This window comes from Dromiciops gliroides, chromosome 1 (assembly GCF_019393635.1).
Source record: "Dromiciops gliroides isolate mDroGli1 chromosome 1, mDroGli1.pri, whole genome shotgun sequence".
NCBI classification, from domain to species: Eukaryota; Metazoa; Chordata; class Mammalia; order Microbiotheria; family Microbiotheriidae; genus Dromiciops; species Dromiciops gliroides.
This window is the reverse complement of record NC_057861.1, coordinates 540950504-540973037: the sequence shown is the minus strand read 5'-3', so window position 1 is coordinate 540973037 and position 22534 is coordinate 540950504. Positions and strand designations below refer to the sequence as shown.

Below are 22534 nucleotides of genomic sequence, written 5' to 3'. Positions count from 1 at the left end.
AATGAAAATATATAAACTAATAAACTAATATAAAATACATAATAATATATAATAATTATATAAATATACATGTATATGTGTTGTCTTTGGGATAAGAAGATTAACAATGTTGGGGGGGTGGTCAGGAAAAGCCTTTTGTAGGAGGTTATACTTCAACTAAATTTTGAAGGGAGCTAGGGATTCCAAGAGGCAGGAGCACTCTAGGCATGGGATAAAACCTGGGCAAGGGTATGGAAGCAAGAGATAGAATATGGTGCACAACGAACAACAAGTAGGCTGATATATATGAAAGGGAAAATGTGAAATCTATATATACAGATAGGTTGGTGCCAAGTTGTAAAAGAATTTAAATACCTAAAGGGGGAATTTTAAAATTTGATCCTACAGGCAATAGGAAGCCACCTGAGTTCCTTGAGCAAGAGTGTGACAGGGGCACAAGGTGCATTTTAGGAATATCAATTTGGCAGCTGTGTGGAGAATGGATGATTGGAAAAGGGAGAGGCTGGAGGTGAGGAGAGCAATTATGCCTAACAGTTGCTATATTCAAGTGACACCATGAAGACAGTGATGACAAGAAATGTACAAGAAGCCCGAATAAGATGAGCAGAGCCATGGGCTAAATCAAAGACTTTGGTTCAGATTCTTCATCTGGATTATCAACACCAAACAACACTTAATTAGACTGGCCCTGTGTCTGCTGTGTTGGTCTGGGCACAACAATCTCATTTATACCTAACTGCGTGTCTTCTTTCTCAACTCAAGTTTGGCAGTATGGCATGATAGATAGAGCTCTGGGAAAGAAGTCAGAAGATCCAAGTTCTAGACCTGGATCCCAGGCTCTTTGACATGTGACCTTGGATCAGTGATTCAAATTAGCTTTAACTCCCTTGTCTGGCCTTGCATTACTCCCACTATGTTATGGATGATCTTGGATAATCCAAGAACTGGCCCATATTTGGAAAAAGGTGGCGCAACCAGGACCAGCACTCAGCTGTAACAAAGAGGAAGGAGGAGCTGTAGCAAGTGACTAGAATGACCAGCTCTCTCCAGGAGTGAGTGACCCAGACAGAAATGAGGAAGTGTCTGGGAGAATCTCTAACCACTGTGACAGATTTCCCAGCAGGGAAGAGTTGGATCCAGGCTGGAGTCAGTGGGAAGGGCAATGCAGCAGTTGGCTTCAATGATTGGGCTGGCAAGCACAGTGATTTCACCCTTAGTGGCTGGTGGGGCCCTCTCCCTGGATAGATGGATCACACTGGTCTGAGAAACCAGAGAACAGAAAGTACAGTTTGTCCTGTTCTCTCAAGTAAAATTCAAATTTTATAGATATTGTATTACTTTAGCCTGAGATATGTAGTCATTTTAGCTTAGCGTAAGTGACTGCCAAAGGGTGCAATATGGGGGGGGGGGCAACAAAAATTCCCCAAATCTCTCTTTTGGACAGCTTGCCACAGTCATTGTAATTCCCACCATGCCATATTCCTCTAAAAAGACTCCTGGAGAAGACAGCTAGGTGGCACAGTGGATAAAGCACCAGCCCTAGATTCAGAAGAACCTGAGTTCAAATCCAGTCTCAGACACTTGACACGTGCTAGCTGTGTGACCCTGGGCAAGTCACTTTTCCCTCACTTCCCCACAAAAAAAAAAAAAGACTGTTGATGCCACAGCTAGGGACCCAGGCAACCTGGGTCCTTCAGGAAGTCTGAAATCATCATGACCTCTGATATTTGGTGGTTGCAACAAGGGACCAAGGAGACAAAGATAAGTTTGACATCCCCTGGAGCCCTTCTAGCATGTCTGAAATTAACACACTTTCTAGATCTCTTAAAGGCAGCTCAGGGCTGTAGCAGGGGACAAGCCAACTCCTGGTGAAAGAATACCAGAGACAGAGTCAGAACTGAGGTAAGCATCTGAGTTAGGCCACCAGGAGACAGAGGCAAAAGGCAGGGGTCTAACATCTTGTCCCAGGGAGAGGGATCAGGAACCAGCCATTCAATTCAAAATGGCAGCAGGATGGTAGTAGCTGCATCCAGACTGAAGAGCAGATATGATCAGACAGGGCCTGCCCACTCTATCCAAGAGTGTGGGAAGGAAGTGAAGCCTGTACGTGGCATTGCCATTCCAGGAGCTGAGAGTGGAGATGATTAAGCACACTCTAAATATGATGATAAAATACAATGGGTAAGAGAAGCCCAAGAGGTAAATCAAGAATATGAAAGAATATGAAAGTAAGTCCATAAGTACAAATAGAGGCTCAAAAAAAAATGGCTTGGTCATAAGTACTCCAAAAGTAGATGAAATAAATGATAAAAAGATTTTTTTTAAAAATAAATTAAAAAGAATTTTTTTAAAGGGGCAGCTAGGTGGTGCAGTAGATAGAGCACCAGCCCTGTAGTCAGGAGGACCTGACTTCAAATCCAACCTCAGACACTTAACACTTACTAGTTGTGTGACCCTGGGCAAGTCACTTAACCCCAATTGCCTCACCAAAAAAAAATGAATTTAGGAAAAAAAATAGGAGAATAAATATCTTAAAACAGAAGATGGAAAATATGACACCAGTGGTGAACTCTCTAAAAGACGGAATGGAGCAAATAGAACAGATAGTTCCTGCCCCCAAGGAGCTCACATTCTAGTAGAAGAAAGACAACTTATCAAAAGAAGATGAAAAGGGTAGGGGGAGAAGAGTACCCTTGGCTCAGGGGGCATGATGAAATCCTGCAAGCAGGTAGAAAATGATGAAGTGTCTGTTCTGGGACCACTCCTTAAATAGAGAAATTCTCCAAAGTCTACATTCTATCTTTTTCAATCAGAGGGAAAGAGGGACCCAATGGGAAGGGGATACTTGGGAGTTTGTGAATTCCACAGTTGATTTGCAGCTGGAATTGGGATCCTGGGAAGTATCTCATAGGAGATGAAGCCTCAAACTGCTTCTCCATGTACTGTGGCTACAGTTACTGAAGACCCAGAAAAGAACGTTCTTGACACCAAATTCCTTGACATTGTTAAATGATAAAACATCTGAAACTGATAAGATTTTGTCAGAATAAATGACATTAAAGAAGAGGCATTCCCAGATACTTTTCCTTGGTAACCTAAGTCGTTTCCATATGACTTGTCTCTCTCATTAGAATATGAACTCCTTGAGAGCAGAGACTGTTTTTTATTCTATTTTTTAACCCCAAAGTGCTCTGCATAGTCTTTGATAATATTTTTTTGCTCGTTCATTCATTCATTCACTCAACACATTATGTACTTGTCTTCCTGGTTAGAATGTGAACTCCCTGCAAGTAGGGAATGTTTTATTCATTGTATTTATATCACCAGTGCAGAGCACAGGACCTGGTACATAGTAAGTACTTAATTAGGGCTTTTTCATTTATCATCCATCCACTTTTTTCCTGTTTCTTCTATTTATGTATTTATTTTTTAGCATTTAAAAAAATCTGAGTTCTAGATCCCCTTCCTCTTTTCTACCCCTTTACCATACATCAAAAGGGCAAACATTATGATATCAATTTGTATATGTGAAATCATGCAAACATATTTTCCATATTAGCCATATTGAAAAATAAAGAAGCAAGAAATCCTACATCAATTTGCATGTAGAGTTCAACAGTTCTCTCTCTGGAGGATAGCATTTTTCATCACAAGTCCTTTCTAATTGTATTGGATCATTGTATTGATCAGGCTAGCTAACTCTTTCAAAGTTGATCATGATTACAACACTGCTGTTACTGTGCACAATGATCTCACTTCATTTCGCACCAGTTCATAAAGGTCTTGTTTCCTCATCATTTTTAATAGCACAATAGTACTTTCATCACAATCATATACCACAACTTGCAATTGATAAATATCCCCTCAATTTCCAATTCTTTGCTGCCACAAAAAGAGTTGATATAAATGTTTTTGCACAGATAAGTCCTTTTCCTTTTTCTTTGATCTCTTTGGGGTTCAGATTTAGTAGTGGTATCACTTTTAAATATAGAACAGTTATCACATAAATTTCCTTTTTTGTCCTTTTTTTCTCCCTCAACCCCAACCCTCAGCCTAGAGATCCCCAGAATTAGACACAAATAAGTATACATATGCAAAGTTATTCTATACATACTTCTATTTATCCACTTTTTTCTCTGGATGCAGATAGCATCTTTGTTAATATGAGTATTTATAATAGTCAAAATAACTTGGTCACTCACAGTCATTCTTAAAACAATATTGCTGTTATTGCATACAATTTTATCTTGCTTCTGCTTATTTTGCCCATTATTTTATGTAAGTCTTTCCATGTTTTTTTAAGATCATTGAGCACATCATTTCTTATAGCACAGTAGTATTCCATCACAATCATATACCACAACTTGTCTAGCCATTCCCCAATTGATGGGCATTCCTGCAATGTCTATTTCTTTGCCACCACAAAGAGAACTGCTACAAACATTTTAGAACATCTAGGTTCTTTTCCTTTTCCCCTAATTATCTTTAGAAACAGACCTAGTGGGGGTAGCTAGGTGGTACAGTGGATAAAGCACCAGCCCTGAATTCAGGAGGACCCAAGTTCAAATCCAGACTCAGACACTTGACACTTATGAGCTGTGTGACTTAACCCTTATTGCAAGTCACTTAATCCTTATTGCCCCCGCACCCCCCAAAAAGAAAAAATAAACAGACCTAGTAGTGGTATTGCTGGGTCAAAGGGTATATACAGGATGGGTCAAAAGGTACAAAAGGTTTCAATATTTAATAACTCCTTTATTTTTGTTTTAATTTATAATACTATAGCATCATATACTATATATATAGGAAATGAATCTATATTATGGTAAAAAATATTGTAAATGGTGAAAAGAACGAAAAAATAATTTTCAAAAAGTTATTAAAACATTGTGACTTTTGGCCCACCCTGTATAGGTAGTTTAATAACTCTTTGGGCAGAATTCCAGATTGCTCTTCAAAATGGCTGGATCGGTTCCCAATTATACCAACAACGAATTATTTTCCCATTTTTCCACATCCCCACTAACATTTTTTTTTTTGTTTTCCTCTTCAGTCATTTTAGCCAATCTGGTAGTTGTGAAATGATATCTTAAGGTTGTTTTAATTTGCATTTCTCTAATCATTATTTAGAGCATTTTTCCACATGACTGTAAATAATTTTGATTTTTTTAATTGGAAAACTACCTGTTCATATTCTTTGACCATTTGTCAATTGGGGAATCATTCATATTCTTATTGATTTGACAAAGTTCTTCATATATTTGAGATATGAGACCTTTATCTGAGAAACTGTCTATAAAATTTTTTCCCAATTTGTTTGCTTTCCTTCTGGTCTTGGCTACATTTGTTTTACTTTTGTAAAACCCTTTTAATTTAATGTAATCAAAATTATTCATTTTATACCTAACTTTGTTCGCTCTCTTGTTTATTCATAAATTGTTCATCTATCCATAAGTCTGATAATATGTTCCATGTTCTCCTAATTTTCTTGTAATATCTCTCTTAAAATCTAGGTCATGCATCCATTTTTACCTTATTTTTGGTAAATGGTGCAAGATATTTGTCTATGTCCAGTTTCTGTCATACTGCTTTCCAGCTTTTCTGCCAATTTTTACCAAATAATGGATTCTTATCCCCAAATCTTAAGTCTATACTTGTCAAAAACAAGGTAATTTATGTTTATTTGCTTTGTAAATTATATATCTCCTCTATTCCACTGATCTACCTTTCTATTTCTTAGCTTGTATCAGATATTTTTGATAATTACTGACATAATATAGTTTGAGAACTGGTACTGCTAAACTTCCTTCCTTTACATTTTCTTTCATTATTTCCTTTTATATTCTTGACTTTTTGTCCTTCCAAATAGATTTTGTTATTATTTTTTTCTAATTCAGTAAAGTAATTTTTTGGCAAATTAATTGGAATGATATTAAATATCTAAATTACTTTCGGTAAAATTGTCGTTTTTATTATATTGAGCCTACCTACCTAAGAACAATTAATATTTCTCCAATTACGAAAATCTGATTTTATTTTTATAAAAAATTTTTTATAATTTTGCTTATATAATTCCTGGATTTACTTTGGCAGGTGTACTCCCAGGTATTTTATGCTGCCTAGAGTTGTTTTAAATGGGGTATCTTTTATTATCTCTTCTTGGAGAGTTTTGTTTGTGATATATAGGAATGCTGATGGTTTATGTGGATTTACTTTACATCCTGCTTCTTTGCTAAAATTATTCACTGTTTGAACTAATTTTTTAGTTGAGTCTTTGGGATTTCCCAAGTATATCACCATATCATCTACAAAAAGAGATAACTTTATTACCTCATTTCCTATTCTGATTCCTTCTATTTCTTTTTCTTCTTTTACTGCTGTTGTTAGGATTTCCAATACAATATTGAAAAATATTGGTGACAGTGGGCATCCTTGTTTCACACCTGATCTTACTGGGAAGGCTTCTAGTTTATTCCCATTACAAATAATGCTTGCTGATGGTTTTAGATAAATGCTTTTTATCAATTTAAGAAAAAAATCCATTTATATTAATACTTTGAAGTGTTTTTAATAGCAATGAGTGTTGAACTTTATCAAAAGCTTTTCCTGCATCTATTGATATGATCATGTTTTTAAAAATTATTATTGATGTAATCAATTACATTAATAGTTTCCCTTATTTTAAACCAGTAAACCATTCTTATTTCCTGGTATAAATCCCACTTGATCATAATGTATAATCTTTTTAATATATTGTTTAATCTTTTAGCTAGTATTTTCTTTAGGATTTTTGCATCCATATTCATTAATGAAATTGATCTATAGTTTCCTTTCTCTATTTTTGCTCTTCTTGGTTTAGGTATCGGTATCATAGTTGTTTCATAAAAGGAATTTGGTAGGATCCCTTCTTTGTATATTATTCCAAATAATTTATTTAATATTGGAATCAGTTGATCTTTAAATGTTTAATAGAATTCACCTGTAAATCCATTTGGTTCTGTTGCTTTTCTGATAAGAAGCTCATTTATGGCTTGTTCAATTTCTCTTTCTAAAATAGATCTATTTAGATTTTCTATTTCTTCTTCTGCTAATATGGCAATTTATATTTTCTGTAAATATTCTTCCATTTCACTTAAGTTGTTAAATTTATTGGCATGTAATTGGGCAAAATAGCTCCATACAATTGCTTTAATTTCATCTATGTTAGTGATATATTCACCCTTTTTCTTTCTGATTCTAGTGATTTGGTTTTCTATTCTTTTTTTTTAAATCAAATTAACAAATTGTTTATCTACTTTTCTTTTACAAAATCAATTATAGTTTAATTAATTCTATGGGTTTTTTTTAGTCTTGACTTTATTAATCTCACCTTTAAGTTTTAGAATTCCAATTTAGTGTTTAATTGCAGATTTTTAATTTGTTTTATTTCTAGTTTTTTTAATTGCATACCTAATTCATTAATTTACTCTCTCTATTTTATTGACATAAGCAATTAGATATGAATTTTCCTCTAATCACTGCTTTTTTTTATCCCAAAGGTTTTGAGATGTTCTCATTCTTATCATTTTATGATTTGTTCTTTAATCCACTCCTTTAAGAATAGGTTGTTTAATATCCAATTAGTTTTTAATCTATGTTTCATGGTCTCTTATTAAATATAACTTAATGCATTATGATCTAAAAAAGATACTTTTAATAGTTCTGCTTTTTTCTTTTCAACTAGAAAATTTATATGTACTAATATATAGTCAATATTTGAAAAGCACCATGAACTGCTGAGAAAAAGGTGTATTCCTTTCTATTTTTATTCTGTTCTCTCCAGATATCAATTATATCTACTTCATCTAAAATTGTATTAATTCCCTTAACTTCTTATGTATTTTTTCATTAGTTTTATCTAGTTCAGAGAGGGAAAGATTAGAGACCCTACTATTATAGTACTACCATCTATAACTTTTCTTTTAAAAATCTAGATGCTATAGTATTTGGTGCATACAAGTTCAGTATTGATATTGCTTCATTGCCTATGGTACCTTTTATGAAAATGTAGTTATCCTGTTTATCTCTTTTAATTAAATCTATTTTAGCTATAACTTTGTCTGATACCATAAAACATTTTATATGATTATAGATAGCTTTGATTCCTTCTTCTGAAAACTGCCTCTTTATGTCTTTTGAAAATTTATCAATTGGCGAATGGTTCTTATTTTTGTCAATTTGATTCAGTTCCCTTTGTATTTGAGAAATGAGGCTTCTATTTTATCACTTCATTGTCAATGCATCTTTTATCAAAATATAGTTTCCTGGGGCAGCTAGGTGGCTCAGTGGATAGAGCACCAGCCCTGGAGTCAGGAGGACCCGAGTTCAAATCCGACCTCAGACACTTGACAATTTACTAGCTGTGTGACCCTGGGCAAGTCACTTAACCCCAATTGCCTCACACACACACAAAAAGCAATACTAAAAAACAAATGGAAGAAAATACAAGCCTAACAAAATATAGTTTCCTTGATTATCTTTCAATTAGGTCTAATTATGCTTTTGCGTTTTCTGAGACCATGACTGACATTTCTGCGTTTTTCACTTTAGCTGAAGCATAATAGATTCTGCTCTAGTCCTTCATTTGAACTCTGTGTCCTTCTGTCTCAATGTGTCTCTTGTACACAATATATTGGTTGCATTCTGATTTCCAATCTGTTCTATTTGCTTCTGTTCCAAGGGTTAGCTCATACCATTCACAGTTATGATCACTAATTGCATTTCCCTCCATCCCATTTTCCTTTTTTTATCCTTCTCTCTTTTTTTTCCTGTCCCTTCTCAAAAGTCTGTTTGCTTCTGACCATGCCCTCCCCAAAACTGCCCTCTCCTTTATCATCTCTCCCCCATATTTCTTACCTCCTTCCCCTTTTATCCTTCTGTTGAGTAAGACAGACTTCTATACCCAATTGAATATGCATTTATTCTTCCCTCTTTGAACCAATTCCAATGAGAGTGAGGTTCAAGCATTGGTTGCCACCGCCACCCCATTTCTCCCTTCACTATGAAATCCTTTCCTTGTACTTCTACTTTATGTGAAAAAATTTGCCCCACTTTTTTTTTTTTGGCAGGACAATGGGGACAGGACTTGCCCAAGGTCACACAGCTATTACGTATCAAGTGTCTCAGGTCAGATTTGAACTCAGGTCCTCCTGAATCCAGGGCCAGTGCTTTATCCACTGTGCCAACTAGCTGCTCCCAATTTGCCCCATTCTACCTCTTCCTTTCCCATCTCCAATGCATTCTTTTTTTCTCACTCCTGTATTCTTTTTTTAGACATCATCCCAATGGAATCAATTCACACCCATGCCCTCTGTCGATGCACACTCCTAACTGCCCTAATAATGATAAAGTTCTTAGTTCTTAGGAGTTACATGTATCATCTTGTCATATAGGAATGTAAACAGTTTAACTGCATTGAGTTTCTTATGATTACTCTTTCATGTTTACCTTTTTATGCTTCTGTTGAGTCTTCTGTTTCAATGTCAATTTTTCTATTCAGTTCTGGTCTTTCAAACAGGAATACTTAGAAGTCCTTTATTTTTTCCCCCTGAAAAATTATACTCAGTTTTGTTGGGTAAGTTATTTTTACTTTTAATCCTAGCTCCTTTGCCTTCTGGAATACTATATTCTAAGCCCTCCTCTTCTTTAATGTGACAGTTGCTAAATCTTATGTGATCCTCACTGTGATTCAACAATATTTCAATTGTTTCTTTCTGGCTATCTGCAATTTTTTCTCCTTAACCTGGAAGCTCTGGAATTTGGCTACAATATTCCTGGGAGTTTCCATTTTTGGATCTCTTTCAGGATGTGATTAGTAGATTCTTTCAATTGTATTTTACCCTCTGGTTCTAGGATATCAAGGCAGTCAGTGTTCCTTGATAATTTCTTGAAAGATGTTGCCCAGGTCTTTTATTTTTTATCATGGCTTTCAGGTAGTCCAGTAATTCTTAAGTTTTCTTTCCTCAATCTATTTTCCAAGTCAGTCATTTTTCCAAATTTTCTTCTATTTTTCATTTTTTTTTAACTTTATCATTCTTGAAGTCTCACGGAGTCATTAGCTTCCAATTTCCCAATTATAACTTTTAAGGAATTATTTTCTTCAGTGAACTTTTGTACCTCTTTTTCCTTTTGACCTATTCTGCTTTTAAAAGAGTCCTTTTCTGTGGGGCAGCTAGGGGGCCCAGTGGATAAAGCACTGGCCCCGGATTCAGGAGTGCCTGAGTTCAAAATCCGGCCTCAGACACTTGACACTTACTAGCTATATGACCCTGGGCAAGTCACTTAACCCCCATTACCCAGAAAAAAAAAAGAAAAGAGTCCTTTTCTTCAGTGATTTTTTGTGCCCTTAAACCAATTCTGTTTTTTAAAATTATATTTTCTTTAGTAATTTTTGCTTCTTTTATCAATTTTCTTTTATCACTCTCATCCCTTTTCCCAATTTTTCCTCCACCACTCTTATCTTTTTCTTTAGCTCTTCCAGAAATTCTTGCTGGCCTTTGGTCCAATTAGCATTTTTTTTTTTTAGTCTTTGCACATACTGTTTTCACATTGTTGTATTCTTCTAAGTTTACATAATGGTCTTTCCTGTTGCAATAGTAGCTGTTTATGGTCACATTCTTTTTTGTTGTTTGCTGATTTCCCAGCCTATTTCTTCACTTTGACTTTATGTTAAAATTGGGCTCTTCTCACCTGTGTGTGAGGAGGCACTATGCCAAGCTTCAGGTATGTTCATGCCGATGTTTTAAAGCTAGTTCTGGGGTCTGCAAGTTTTCTGCCTATGAGGTTTTGTGATCTGGGGAGAGGTGTGGTCACTGTTCTCCTGGTCTATGCACTGGTCTTTATTCTGGAAGGGTCCTTGCTCCCCCATAGTCATAAGCACTAGCACCCCTTTTGGTCCTAGAACTATGACCAGGTCCCCTGCTTTCCTGCATCCACAAATGCTAGTGATCCTCTTGAAGTAGGGATGGATTTAATTGATCAAATTGATGTGAGGTGTCCCAAAGAATTACAAGACTCAGTGACTCAGTTTCCCAAGTTTTATTAAAATACTGTGAGGCCACAGGAAGAATACCATAGGAGAAAAGAAAAGGTATCTCAAATAGAGGGAAAAAAGGTGGTTATATTTATAGTAAGAAAAAGTAGGTTATCTTCTCATTATCTTAATTTCCTCCTTAAGGAGGTAAATGGGTTGTTCACATCTTATTTTTTGACTTCCTGGGGTGCTAAGACCTCCTTGAAAATGGTTACCTTTTCCCCTAGGGGTATGTTTTTGGGGTCTAAATGTCATAAGGTGAACCCAAGGACACATTTGGCCTTCTCTATGCATGTTCATAAAGGCATGCTTAAACTTGTCAGAGCCAGAGGGTCTCTCTATTTATTGGATCTCTTTTACTTAAGACCTGGTTTCTAGGTGTTCTGTCATCTAGGAATATTAATGACTATTAATGGTTAATGTTCCCTAGTTACTGTCTAAGCTTCTGTTGATAGTATTGGTTGGTAGGTACTTGAACCCTCTTGGTTACAGTACTGCTTAGTTTCTTTGTTAACCCTTTTAGGCACTATTGATAGGTTATCTTTTAACCCTTTTTAGCCTCCTCCATCACTCTTGGCCATGATTCTGAGACCAGAGCCCTTGCTCCTTTGTGACCTATCATAAACACTCTTCTCCATCTTGGAACTGCTACCCAGAATTTTTATGGGGAACAGAGTTGCCAATCAGTGCCAGCTGTACCCATGGCCAGCAAAGGGTCCCTTACAATCTCTTTCTGACAACTGTCTGAGCCCCTTACCATCTCTAGGATAAGAGCTCCTGAAACTACTGCTGTTGCTGCTATTGTCATGACAACCTCCAAGGCCCGCTGCTGGTACTCCTGCCATGCTTCAGGCTTGTGCCCACCCCAGTATTACAGATCTCTTTTTTGGACCTCTGAAGTTGTGTTAGGCTGGAAAAATATGGACTCTACTGCTTTAAAATTAGATTTGAGGAGTTATTTAAAAGTTGTTTGGAGGAGAATATTGGGATCCTGGACCGTACTCCATCATCTTGGCTCTGTCTACTCATGTGCTTGTTATCTTCCCTATTATACATGAGCTTCTTGCAATTAAGGAATGTTTCATTCAATTTAATGATCTGTATATCCTTTCTACCTCAGGCACCCATAGGAATAGGTACATATCAAATCTTACCATAACTCATAACTATGCCAAACCCTAAATCTGAGTTCTTTCTATCAACTACCTTTTTCACTCCTTCTCAAGGGCTCTGGAATCCTGTTTTGCCAACTGGGTCCACTAAAATTTCATATTATCTAATCTCAATTTGCCTTTACTGCTTCTGACAATCTCTTTAAAAAAATACTTCCCTGATTGACTCTATCATACTCTTCACAAGGGGTATTTTAAAAAACCTCCTCTCATTCTTACACCACAAATTGTTGTATCTTCCCTAAAAAAAAATCTTAATTAAAAAAAATTCATTTTGAAATTAAATACATAAAGACAAAAAAGAACAGTTCCACATACACAGCACAACATAAAATAAGGATTCAATCTAAAACCATGAGTTTCTATTTCACACTGTTTACTTAAAAAAATAACCATGTAGTAAATACTACACATCATTTTCAAAGGTACCCTGCTTTTCTGTGTTCCCTTCTTAGTTTTCTTTTGTTCTCAGCTGCGCACTTTTTTTCAGCTCCCTCTCTCCCCACCCTTCCTTAGAAAAGGTTACCATTAGAAAAAAATGTATTAATGTATATTATAAATATTTTATATATGTATATATGTAAAATCATACTATTACATACTTCTATTTATCAGTTCTTTCTCTGGAGATGGAGAGCATCTTCTTTCATAGGTCCTTTGTAGTTGATTTGAGTTTTTATACTATTCAAAATTATTGAGTCATTCTGAGTTGTTCTTAGATAACATTGCTGTTACTTAAATCTTTGCATTTGTCAAACACAAGGTTACTATAATAATTTGCTATTGTGTATTGTATGTCTACTTTGTTCCACTGATCTACCCTTCTATTTCTTAGCCAATACCAGATAGTTTTGATAATTAATGCCTTGTAGTATCATTTAAAATCTGGTACTGCCAAACCTCCTATCTTTATAATTTTTTTCATTAATTCCTTTGATATCTTGACCTTTTGTTCTTTCAAATGAAATTTGTTATTTTTTCTAGCTCAATAATTTTTTGGTAATTTAATTGAGATGACATTGAATAAATAGTTTAGGTAAAATTGTCATTTTTCTTTAATGGCTCTGACTTCATAAATGCTTAATATTTCTCCAATTACTTAAATCTGACTTTATTTGTATAAAAATTATTTTATATTTATGTTCATGTAGTTCCTGAGTTTGTTTTGGAAGGTGTATTCCCAGGTGTTTTATACTGTCTATAATTATTTTAAATGGTTTATATCATTATCTCTTCTTGCAACATTTTATTGGTGATATATAGAAATGCTGATGATTTATATGGGTTTATTTGGTATCCTGCTACTTTGCTAAAATTGGTAATTTTTTCCACTAACTTTTTTGCTGAATCTTTAGGATTTTCCAAACATATCATCATACCATCTGCAAAAAGATATAGTTTTATTACCTCATTGCCCATTCTGATTCCTTCAATTTTTTTCTTATTGCTAGCATTTCTAATACACTATTGAATAATATTGGTGACAATGGGCATCCTGGTTTCACCCTTGATTTTACTGGGAAGTCTTTTAGCTTATTCCCATTACAAATTAGGCTTGTTGATGGTTTTAGGTAGATGCTTATCACTTTAAGGAAAAATCCCTTTATATCTATGGTTTCAAGTGGTGTTTTTTTTTTTAAAGGAATGAGTGTTGTATTTAATCAAAAGCTTTTTCTGCATCTATTGATATAATCACATAATTTTGTTGCTTTTATTATTTACATGGGAAATTATGTTAATAGTTTTCCTTATGTTAAACCATCCCTGCATTCCTGGTATAAATCCCACTTGGTTATAATCTTTGTTGACTTTTTTTTTTTTTTTGGCAAGGCAATGAGGGTTAAGTGACTTGCCCAGGGTCACACACTAGTAAGTGTCAATTATCTGAGGCCAAATTTGAACTCAGGTCCTCCTGAATCCAGGGCCAGTGCTTTATCCACTGAGCCACCTAGCTGCCCCCCCCCACTCCGGAGAAAGGGCCAGGTTGACTGTGTGTGTGTGTGTGGGGGGGGGTTATAATCTTTGTAACATATTGTTGTAGTCCCCAAAATTCTAAAAAGCAATTTAAGCCATACTCTTAGATTCTTGTTTCTTGCCAACAGTCTATAAGCCATTTTGTACCTGGATACTCCACTGACATCTCAAAATCAACATGTCCAAAACAAAATTCTTTATCTTCCCTTCTAAACTCACCTCTCCTCCAAACTTCCTTTCTGTTATAAAAGGCACTTCCATTCTTTTCTTCAGCCAGTGTTGCCACCTGGGAATCATCCTTGACTCTTTCCTCTTTTTCATTCTCCATATCCAAATATTTGCCAGTTCTTGTCAGCTCTAACTCCTGTAACATCTTTCATTCTCTTCACTTCACTCACTCTTTCATCACCCTTCCTCAGGCTCTCATTACCTCTCCCCTGGACTATTTCAACATCCTCCTTTCCGAATCCAGTTTTTCCTTTCTCCAATGAATTCCCTACCCTGCTGTTTAATTAATATTGCTCAGACATAGGACTATGTCACTGTTCTGCTCAAAAATCATCAAAGCCTTCCTATTTCCTTTTGACTGAAATAATAGCTAGAATTAACATAGCACATTAAGGTTTGCAAAGTGTTTTAAAAACATCATCTCAATTGATCCTCAGGATAGCACTGGGAGGTAGGTGGTATTATGATCTCCATTTTACAGGTAAGGAAATTGAAACAGAGGTTAAGTGACTTGCCCAGAGTTACACAGTTAGCAAATACCTGAGCTTTGATTTGAACTTGGAGCTTCTTTATTCTAGATCCATTCCTTCGTTGTGTCACCCAGTTAGAAATACAAACTCTTTAGCCTGGCAATCAAAGGCCTCCATATTATTGTTGTTGCTAGATGGTACAGTGGATAGAGTACTGGCCCTGCAGTTGGGAGGACCTGAGTTCAAATGTCACCTTGGCTTACTAGCTGTGTGATCCTGGGCAAGTTACTTAACCCTAATTGCCTTAAACATCTGGGGCCATCTCCAGTCATCCTGATATATATCTTGCTATTGGACCCAGATGGCTCTGGAAGAGAGAGTGAGGCTGGTGAGCTTTCACAGTCCTCCCTCACTTAAATCCAATTCACTGCAAGTCATGACATCACCTCCTGAGGTCATGGTCCTCTTTGAGAATGAGGAACAAACAACAACAAAGGCCTCCACAATCTGGCCCCCACCCACCCTTCTGGACTTATTTCATATGATTTCCCTTCATGAATTTCACGTTGACACCAAATTGTCCTGCTCTTCTAGCTGCTGCCTGAGCTTGACAGTTCTCCTCTCTCAGTGCCCTGGGTAGATTGTGCCTCATGCCTAGAATGTACTTGTTCATCTTCTCAGCTTCGAAAATCCTTAGCTCCTTTTAAAGATCAGTTCCAGTCTTACCTCCTGTCAGAGACCTTTTCTGTTCCAGACAGTTCTTAGTGCCTTTTTCCTTCAGAAAATATCTTGTGTTTATCTGTGCATAGGTCATGTGTCCAAATGGAGTTTTATTTTTGACTAGGTATTCCCATTACCTAGCATAGTGTCTGACAGAGAGTTGCTGCTCAATAAATATTTGTTGAATTGAATTAAACTTGAAATCTTCCTTTGTCAAAATGGATAATTGTTATCTGGGAGCAGTTATGACTTAAGGTATGAGTGGCTATCCACACCTCAGCATGCAATTGGCTGTCAGGTTATTTGTTTAGATAACCCAGCAAAGAAAGCAGCCTTCTTAAAAGTAAGAACCAGGACAGCTAAATTGGGGGTTATTTTGTTTTGTTTTGTTTTGTTTTGTTTTTCAGGGCAATGAGGGTTAAGTGACTTGCCCAGGGTCACACAGCTAGTAAGTGTCAAGTGTCTGAGGCCAGATTTGAACTCAGGTCCTCCTGAATCCAGGGCTGGTATTTTATCCACTGTGCCACCCAGCTGTGCCGACAGCTAAGTTTTTATGGGGATGAAGGAGTTAGGAAATTAGTAGAATGTAACTCATAATCATGTAATTAACCCTTTTAATTTTTCAGGTTAAAAAATAAAGAGGTCGGGGCAGCTAGGTGGCGCAGTGGATAGAGCACCAGCCCTGGATTCAGGAGGACCTGAGTTCAAATGTGACCTCAGACACTTGACACTTACTAGCTGTGTGAACCTGGGCAAGTCACTTAACCCCAACTGCCTCACCAAAAAACCCCAAAACAAAACAAAAACAACCAAACAAAAAAAAAAATAAAATAAAGAGGTCCAGAAAGGGTAACTTTCCTCAGGTTATAATGCTAGTTAGTCACTGAGCTAAGGCTAAGATTCCTGACCTCAAAGGTCAGTATGGTTGGCACTCCTATCCTTTGTAAAGAGTTACCCCACGTCAGCTGTTTTCATATGATGCTGGGAGCAAAATTAGATAAGCAATGATAAAAGTACATTTTTTTACTAAGATGTGTCTTTCCAAAGCTATTTGCAAATTGTCTCCTCGTTTCCCCCAAAGAATGAATAGCAACAAGGGAAAAAAGAGAGAAGAAAAACAGAGAGATTGACATCTTGGACAATACATTTCTCAGCATATCAACAGATAATCCTGATCTATAAAGTGACATAGTATATCAGCACCACAATCAACAACCAAAAGGAACCCTGAGGATAAAAGAACTTGTTATGGGCCTCTGAAGTATGAATGCAATGAGAACACCTTCAGTATCCTCTAGGGAAAGTTTCATTTCCATTGCTTGGACTGGCCAAATACTGGTCAAACTTAGCCCATTCATTGCTGGCCCTGTACTAGGTGCAATGGTTGGCTCTGGACTACTTCAATAGTCTCTCAAAGGGTCTTTCTGCACATGTGCACATACTTCAGGTCATAAATATGCTGGCCATTGATCACAAGGAGACAGAAAGGTCACTTTGGGGTTTTTTTCCTTCTGTCTTCTAAAGCCAGTTCAAGACAGTAGTTGCTAAATCAATTTCTTCCCCTATCCTCCTTTTCTATTCTATAGCTTTTTAAGAGAGTAAGGCAAGCACCACAGCCAAGTTTGCTTTCCCATGAGTATAGGTAGGTTGAGCCATCTACCTGCTTGCTAATTAGAACTTGAGTATGAGGATGAAAGAAAAAAAATTAAGCAGCATGTGATTGAAAGACATGAAGAGGGGAAGCTAGGTGGTGAAATGGATAAAGCACCAGCCCTGGATTCAGGAGGACCTGAGTTCAAATTTGGTCTCAGGTCCTTGACACTTACTAGCTGTGTGACCCTGGGCAAGTCACTTAACCCCCATTGATCTGCAAAGAAAAAAAGAAAAAATAAATAAAGACATGAAGAGAGGGTTCCATTTTGGGGAAAACATTCTCAGATACTAAACAAGCAAGTAGTAAAGTGAAGATTTTAACCTCAGTTCTCTGGCTTCTAATCCAGCACTTTCCCCATGTTTGAATGAATCTTCACTTTGCTCACAGTTATTAGGATGTTTCAGATAACAGCAGTTTTTTGGGGGGGAATACGGGTAATTTCAAAAATTTCCTCAATATTTCACAAATGTAGAAATATACTGTCTCTTTCCCATTCCATTCCCCCACCAAGAAAGAAATGTACATTTCCGAGTGTTATCAGATGCAGTAATGTCTGATGTTATTAGTGTGCTGTCTGGAATGCTTATTAATAATATCAGGAAATACAGCATATGTATCCCCACCCCCTTTACAAACATCTCATTTAAAAACATCCTAAGCCTACAAACCAGAATGTACAGGAAACCAGTTCACCTGGAACTCCAGACATAGAGTTAAAAAACACAGTGGATGGAATGCTGCAGTTGGAGTCATCAAGACTCAAGTTCAAATTCACCCTCAGATACTTTCTAGCTGTGCATTCCTAGGAAAGTCATTAAACCAACCCTAAAATAAATCGATCAATCATTAAACATTTATTAAGTGACTACTATGTACCAGGCACTATAACAATCACCAGAGATACAAAAAGAGGCAAAAGAGGGGGCAGCTAGGTGGTACAGTGGATAAAGCACAGGCATTAGATTCAGGAGGACCTGAGTTCAAATATGGTCTCAGACACTTGACACTTACTAGCTGTGTGACCCTGGGAAAGTTACTTAACCCTCATTGCCCCACAAAAACAAAAAAGCAAACAAAAAAAGAAATTAAAAAGAAGCAAAAGACAGTCCCTGCCCTCAAAGAGCTTACAATCTAAATAAGGAGGTGTTCATTGTAAAAATCTGGCAGAGTGACCCCTTTATGAAGTCCCAACAATCTCTTTGATGGCATAAAGGATCAACTCCCTCACAAATATATAAAAAATAGATAGAAGGTAATTTTAGAAAGATACTAGTAACTGGGAATAATCAGCAAAATGCTTTAAATAAAAGATAGTGCTTGATCTTCTGACTATAAATTGACTGCTCTTCCCACTACACTCCTATATTCACCTACATTATGATTGAAATAGTTGGGGGGGTTTTTGGTGGACTCCAAACCTAAGCACTGTTCATAACCTAATTTCTAAGGGAAAATAAGCATTCCAAGTTGAAAATACTCTATTTACAAACTTTAAGAACATAATTCAATGTTGGGAGTTATTTATAGTTTTTGAGGGACATCTGATGAGAGAGAAATTGCATTTCTGTGTGAATTGTCAAGTGAAATGAGCTCAAAACTCTCAGGGAGATGAGGGTCTAGGCTTTGGGCCCTCAAAAGCAACTTTCTTTTAGGGATATGTGCCCTATTTTACATTTTTTCAAAGATTCAGATCAAGACTTTCAATTCCTTTAAGAAGAAAAAAAAGAAGACTGTCTGAGGACTATAATTATTAATTAATTTAAAATTTTATATATGTGTGTGTATATACATATAGGTAAAGATATGCATATATGTAAATATGTCTACATATGTGTAAATAATTCTTGTTGTTCAGCTGTGTCTGACTCTGTATTTTCTTAGAGGTTTTCTTGGCCAAGGTACTGGTGCAGTATGCCATTTCCTTCTCTGGATAATTTTACAGATGAGGAAACTGAGGCAAACAGGGTTAACAGACTTGTCCAGGGTCACATAGCTAGGAACTATCTGAGGCCAGATTTGAACTCAGGAATAGGAGTCTTCCGGACTCTAGGCCTGGCACTCATACACTGTGCCACCAATGTATTATTTAGCCATAGCTTGCCAGGCACTCTGAATTGGCTTCCTAATGTCTTCCTTTTCTGTTTTTTCTTTTGTTCTTTGAGCCTCAGCTTCCCCATTTGGAATTGAGATATTACTTCCATTATGTGCTTCCTTGGGTTGATGCTAGGAAAGTACTTTGTAAACCATACAGGATTAGATGCATTATACGAAGACAGGCTGTATAGTGTAGTGGATTGAGAGCTACCTAAGCTCAAGTTAAGTAGTTAGAGGTTCAAATTCAGTCTCTGACACAAAGTGGCTGTTTGACCATCGGCAGTGTTCCTGGCAATTTTATAGCTTTATATACCCCTCAGTGTCCCAGGCAAGCCCCAAAGACTATAAATAACCAAAGCAATTGCTGAATAGCACTGGTAGAAGGAATTTCTCACTAGGAATTTTCTACATCATTGAAATCACAGGTCCCACCTAAATAAATAAATAAATACAGTATCATATCAATGTGAGCTCTTAGCCCTACATTTAGGGTCAGGGGGCCCAAGTTTGAGTTTCGACTGTAAATCTGGTCCTATGACCTTGGGAACATAGGATGGGCTGCCTCAAGAGACAGTAGATTTCCCTTCACTGTAGGTCTTCTTCACCTTTAACTTTTATTTACAGCACAAAATATGGTTTATAAAGAAGTGTGCTATTTATGGGGAGAAAGAAAAAAAATTATGACACTGATAAATTTTGCTTAAAAATTTCATGATCTACAGAGACAGGCAGACAGGGGCCATCCAGTGCTGATCTAAGACCCTGGCAAACCAAGCAATAGGCCAGGGAGCTATCTATTAAAAGGTGTCAAACAGGGAACATAAAAGTGGGAAGGCATACTTTTCCCAGGCTGCCAGCGACCCTACAGTAATCCTGGGGTTGGCCTGACCATAAAGGGCTTAGACTAGCCATTTCAATCATAAATATGGTAAGAATTGAAAACAAAATGGGCCCATTTGGTCAATTTGGACTGTCTGTGATAATAGACACCCAGCTATTAGGGATTCAATTCAAAGTGTTGACCTTGGACATCTAGTTCATGAAGGCTAGTTCCAAGGAGAGAGAAGTAGCTCCATACCAAGTAGTAGCAGTAATTGAAACTGGACAGGTTAATCAATCAATAAGCATTTATTAAGCACCTACTATGTGCCAGGCTCTATATCAGGTAGGCATTAGGAATACAAACACAAAATGAGGTGTTGCTTCCCTACAGAAACTTTTGTTTTATTGGGGGGAGGCATAATAAATAATAATAATAGTAATCATTGTAAAGTATTTAACACAGTGCAGAGGCCATGGGAAGCATTATATAAATGTCAGCCACCATTACTACAATTTATATGCTCACATATAAGTAAATGTAGGACATGTACAATTGTGGGGTGGAAAATAGGAAAAGCCTCCTGAAACACTTGAGCTGATCTTTGAAAGGAACTAGGGATTCTAAAGAGGCATGGGTGAGAGGGGAAGAACATCCCAGTCTTTGGGAACAGGCAAGGTGGCCAGAGATGGCACATTCTATACCAAGCACAGGATATTCAGAGATCTATGAAATAGACCATCCTGCCCACTCACAGAGGATTCCCTCGTACCATAAATTGCCCAAGCAGTAAGGGGAGGGGGGGGGCAGAAAAGGAAAGCTGCAAGTATTCTAATGCCTGGTTAGGACTTCGCAAATGGCACAGGGCACAATTACTGTGATTCCTCTGAAACCTCCAAGTAGGCCTGGTGGGAATGTGAGGTTGAGAGTAACCAAAGTAGTCCTCCCTTATTTCCAGTCCTTGTAGGTTGAGTGGGGCTACAACAATCCTCCCAACAGAGGGTGCATATTTCCAGAAGGTTGGCTCAGCCTACTGGCCTCCCCTCCCAGGCTGGCTGATTCCTAGGGGTACACTCCGAACCCCCTTCCCGTAATAGTCATCGAGGGGCATCTAGCCTGTTAAAGAAAGAAGAGAAGGAAGAGGGGGATGGGGGAGAGATGAGATAGGAAGAGGGAGAAAATGCAGAGGGAGAACGAAGGCAGATCTGGACTCCTGGGAGGGAAGGGATTGTGCAAACGCGCAGAAATAACCGTAATAATGACGTGACCTCCCAGTCACACTCCAAGAAGGGGGGGGAAAGATCAGTGTCACGAGGGAGACTGTGGGCATTTAAATGCCAACAGCATTTCCTGCCCAGCAATCCAGAAAAATGACATGTATTTTAACCGGCACGACTCGGTGGACTGGCACGGAGGTCGTAACCAAGCTTACCTGCTGGTGACCTGGCTTGGGACACGAGAAGGAAGCAAGCAGCCACGAGGATACGGCTCAAGGTGACGAGCGCCGCTAGAGCCATCTGCATTCCGTGCTCTGGTCGGCGGCAGGACCTGACAATGCAAACCTGCCGCCTCGGCTGCCCCTTCAGCTCTGAGACCCGGGCTTTATCCCCTTCGACTGATGATGCTGATGCGGATGCTGCCACCTACAGCCCACCTGAGGCCAGTAAACGCTTCCCGCTCTCCACCGACATTCCACTTGTCCTACTTTAGCCGGAATCTTCCCCTCCTCCACCAGCCATTTCTAACTGGGGGTAAGGGGAAGAGGGAGGAGTGATCTCCTAAAGAATGGAAACACCTGGAAGAGCAAGTCATCACAGCGAAGGATTTAAAGTTGGGAGGGACCTTAGAGATAGGGGTTCTTAACCTGAGGTCCACAGACTCTGTGAACTTTGGATGGGGGGAAAATGACATTCATCCTCATTTTCAGTAACCTCTAAATAAAGTTTAGCATTTCCCTTCATTATGAATGTCACAAGTCACAGTTGTATTAGCAGTATTTGTGACTTTGCCGCTACTAAAACTCACATATTTTCTTATCACATAGTTGTTGCAGATACTGCAAAATATGGACTACGCTTATCACTACTTAGAAATTACTGTGGGTATCAGATCTGCTGCTAGATCAAACATGACTTGTCTTTCTGTTTATGTTGTAATATATAGTTGGTTTCCTTTATAATCTAGAGTCAGAAAGACCTGAGTTCAAATCCAACCTCAGATACAAGCTATGTGATCCTGGGCAAGCCAACCTCTGTTTGCCTTGGTTTCTTTATCTATAAAGTGGGTTGATGTGAGGCTCAAATGACAATTGTAAAGGACTTAGCACAATAC

General features: G+C 37.6%; 1 protein-coding gene across 1 annotated transcript in view; it reads right to left on the bottom strand.

The window, feature by feature from the left end:
• The window catches only part of TMEM130 (transmembrane protein 130), a 64630-nt gene extending 42598 nt beyond the window's left edge, over positions 1 to 22032 (bottom strand). The window contains exon 1 of the mRNA XM_043975099.1: positions 21636 to 22032. Coding sequence (XP_043831034.1) covers positions 21636 to 21726 — 91 coding nt within the window. The 5' untranslated portion in view covers positions 21727 to 22032. The remainder of the gene's footprint in view (positions 1 to 21635) is intronic.
• Positions 22033 to 22534: the final 502 nt, after the last annotated feature.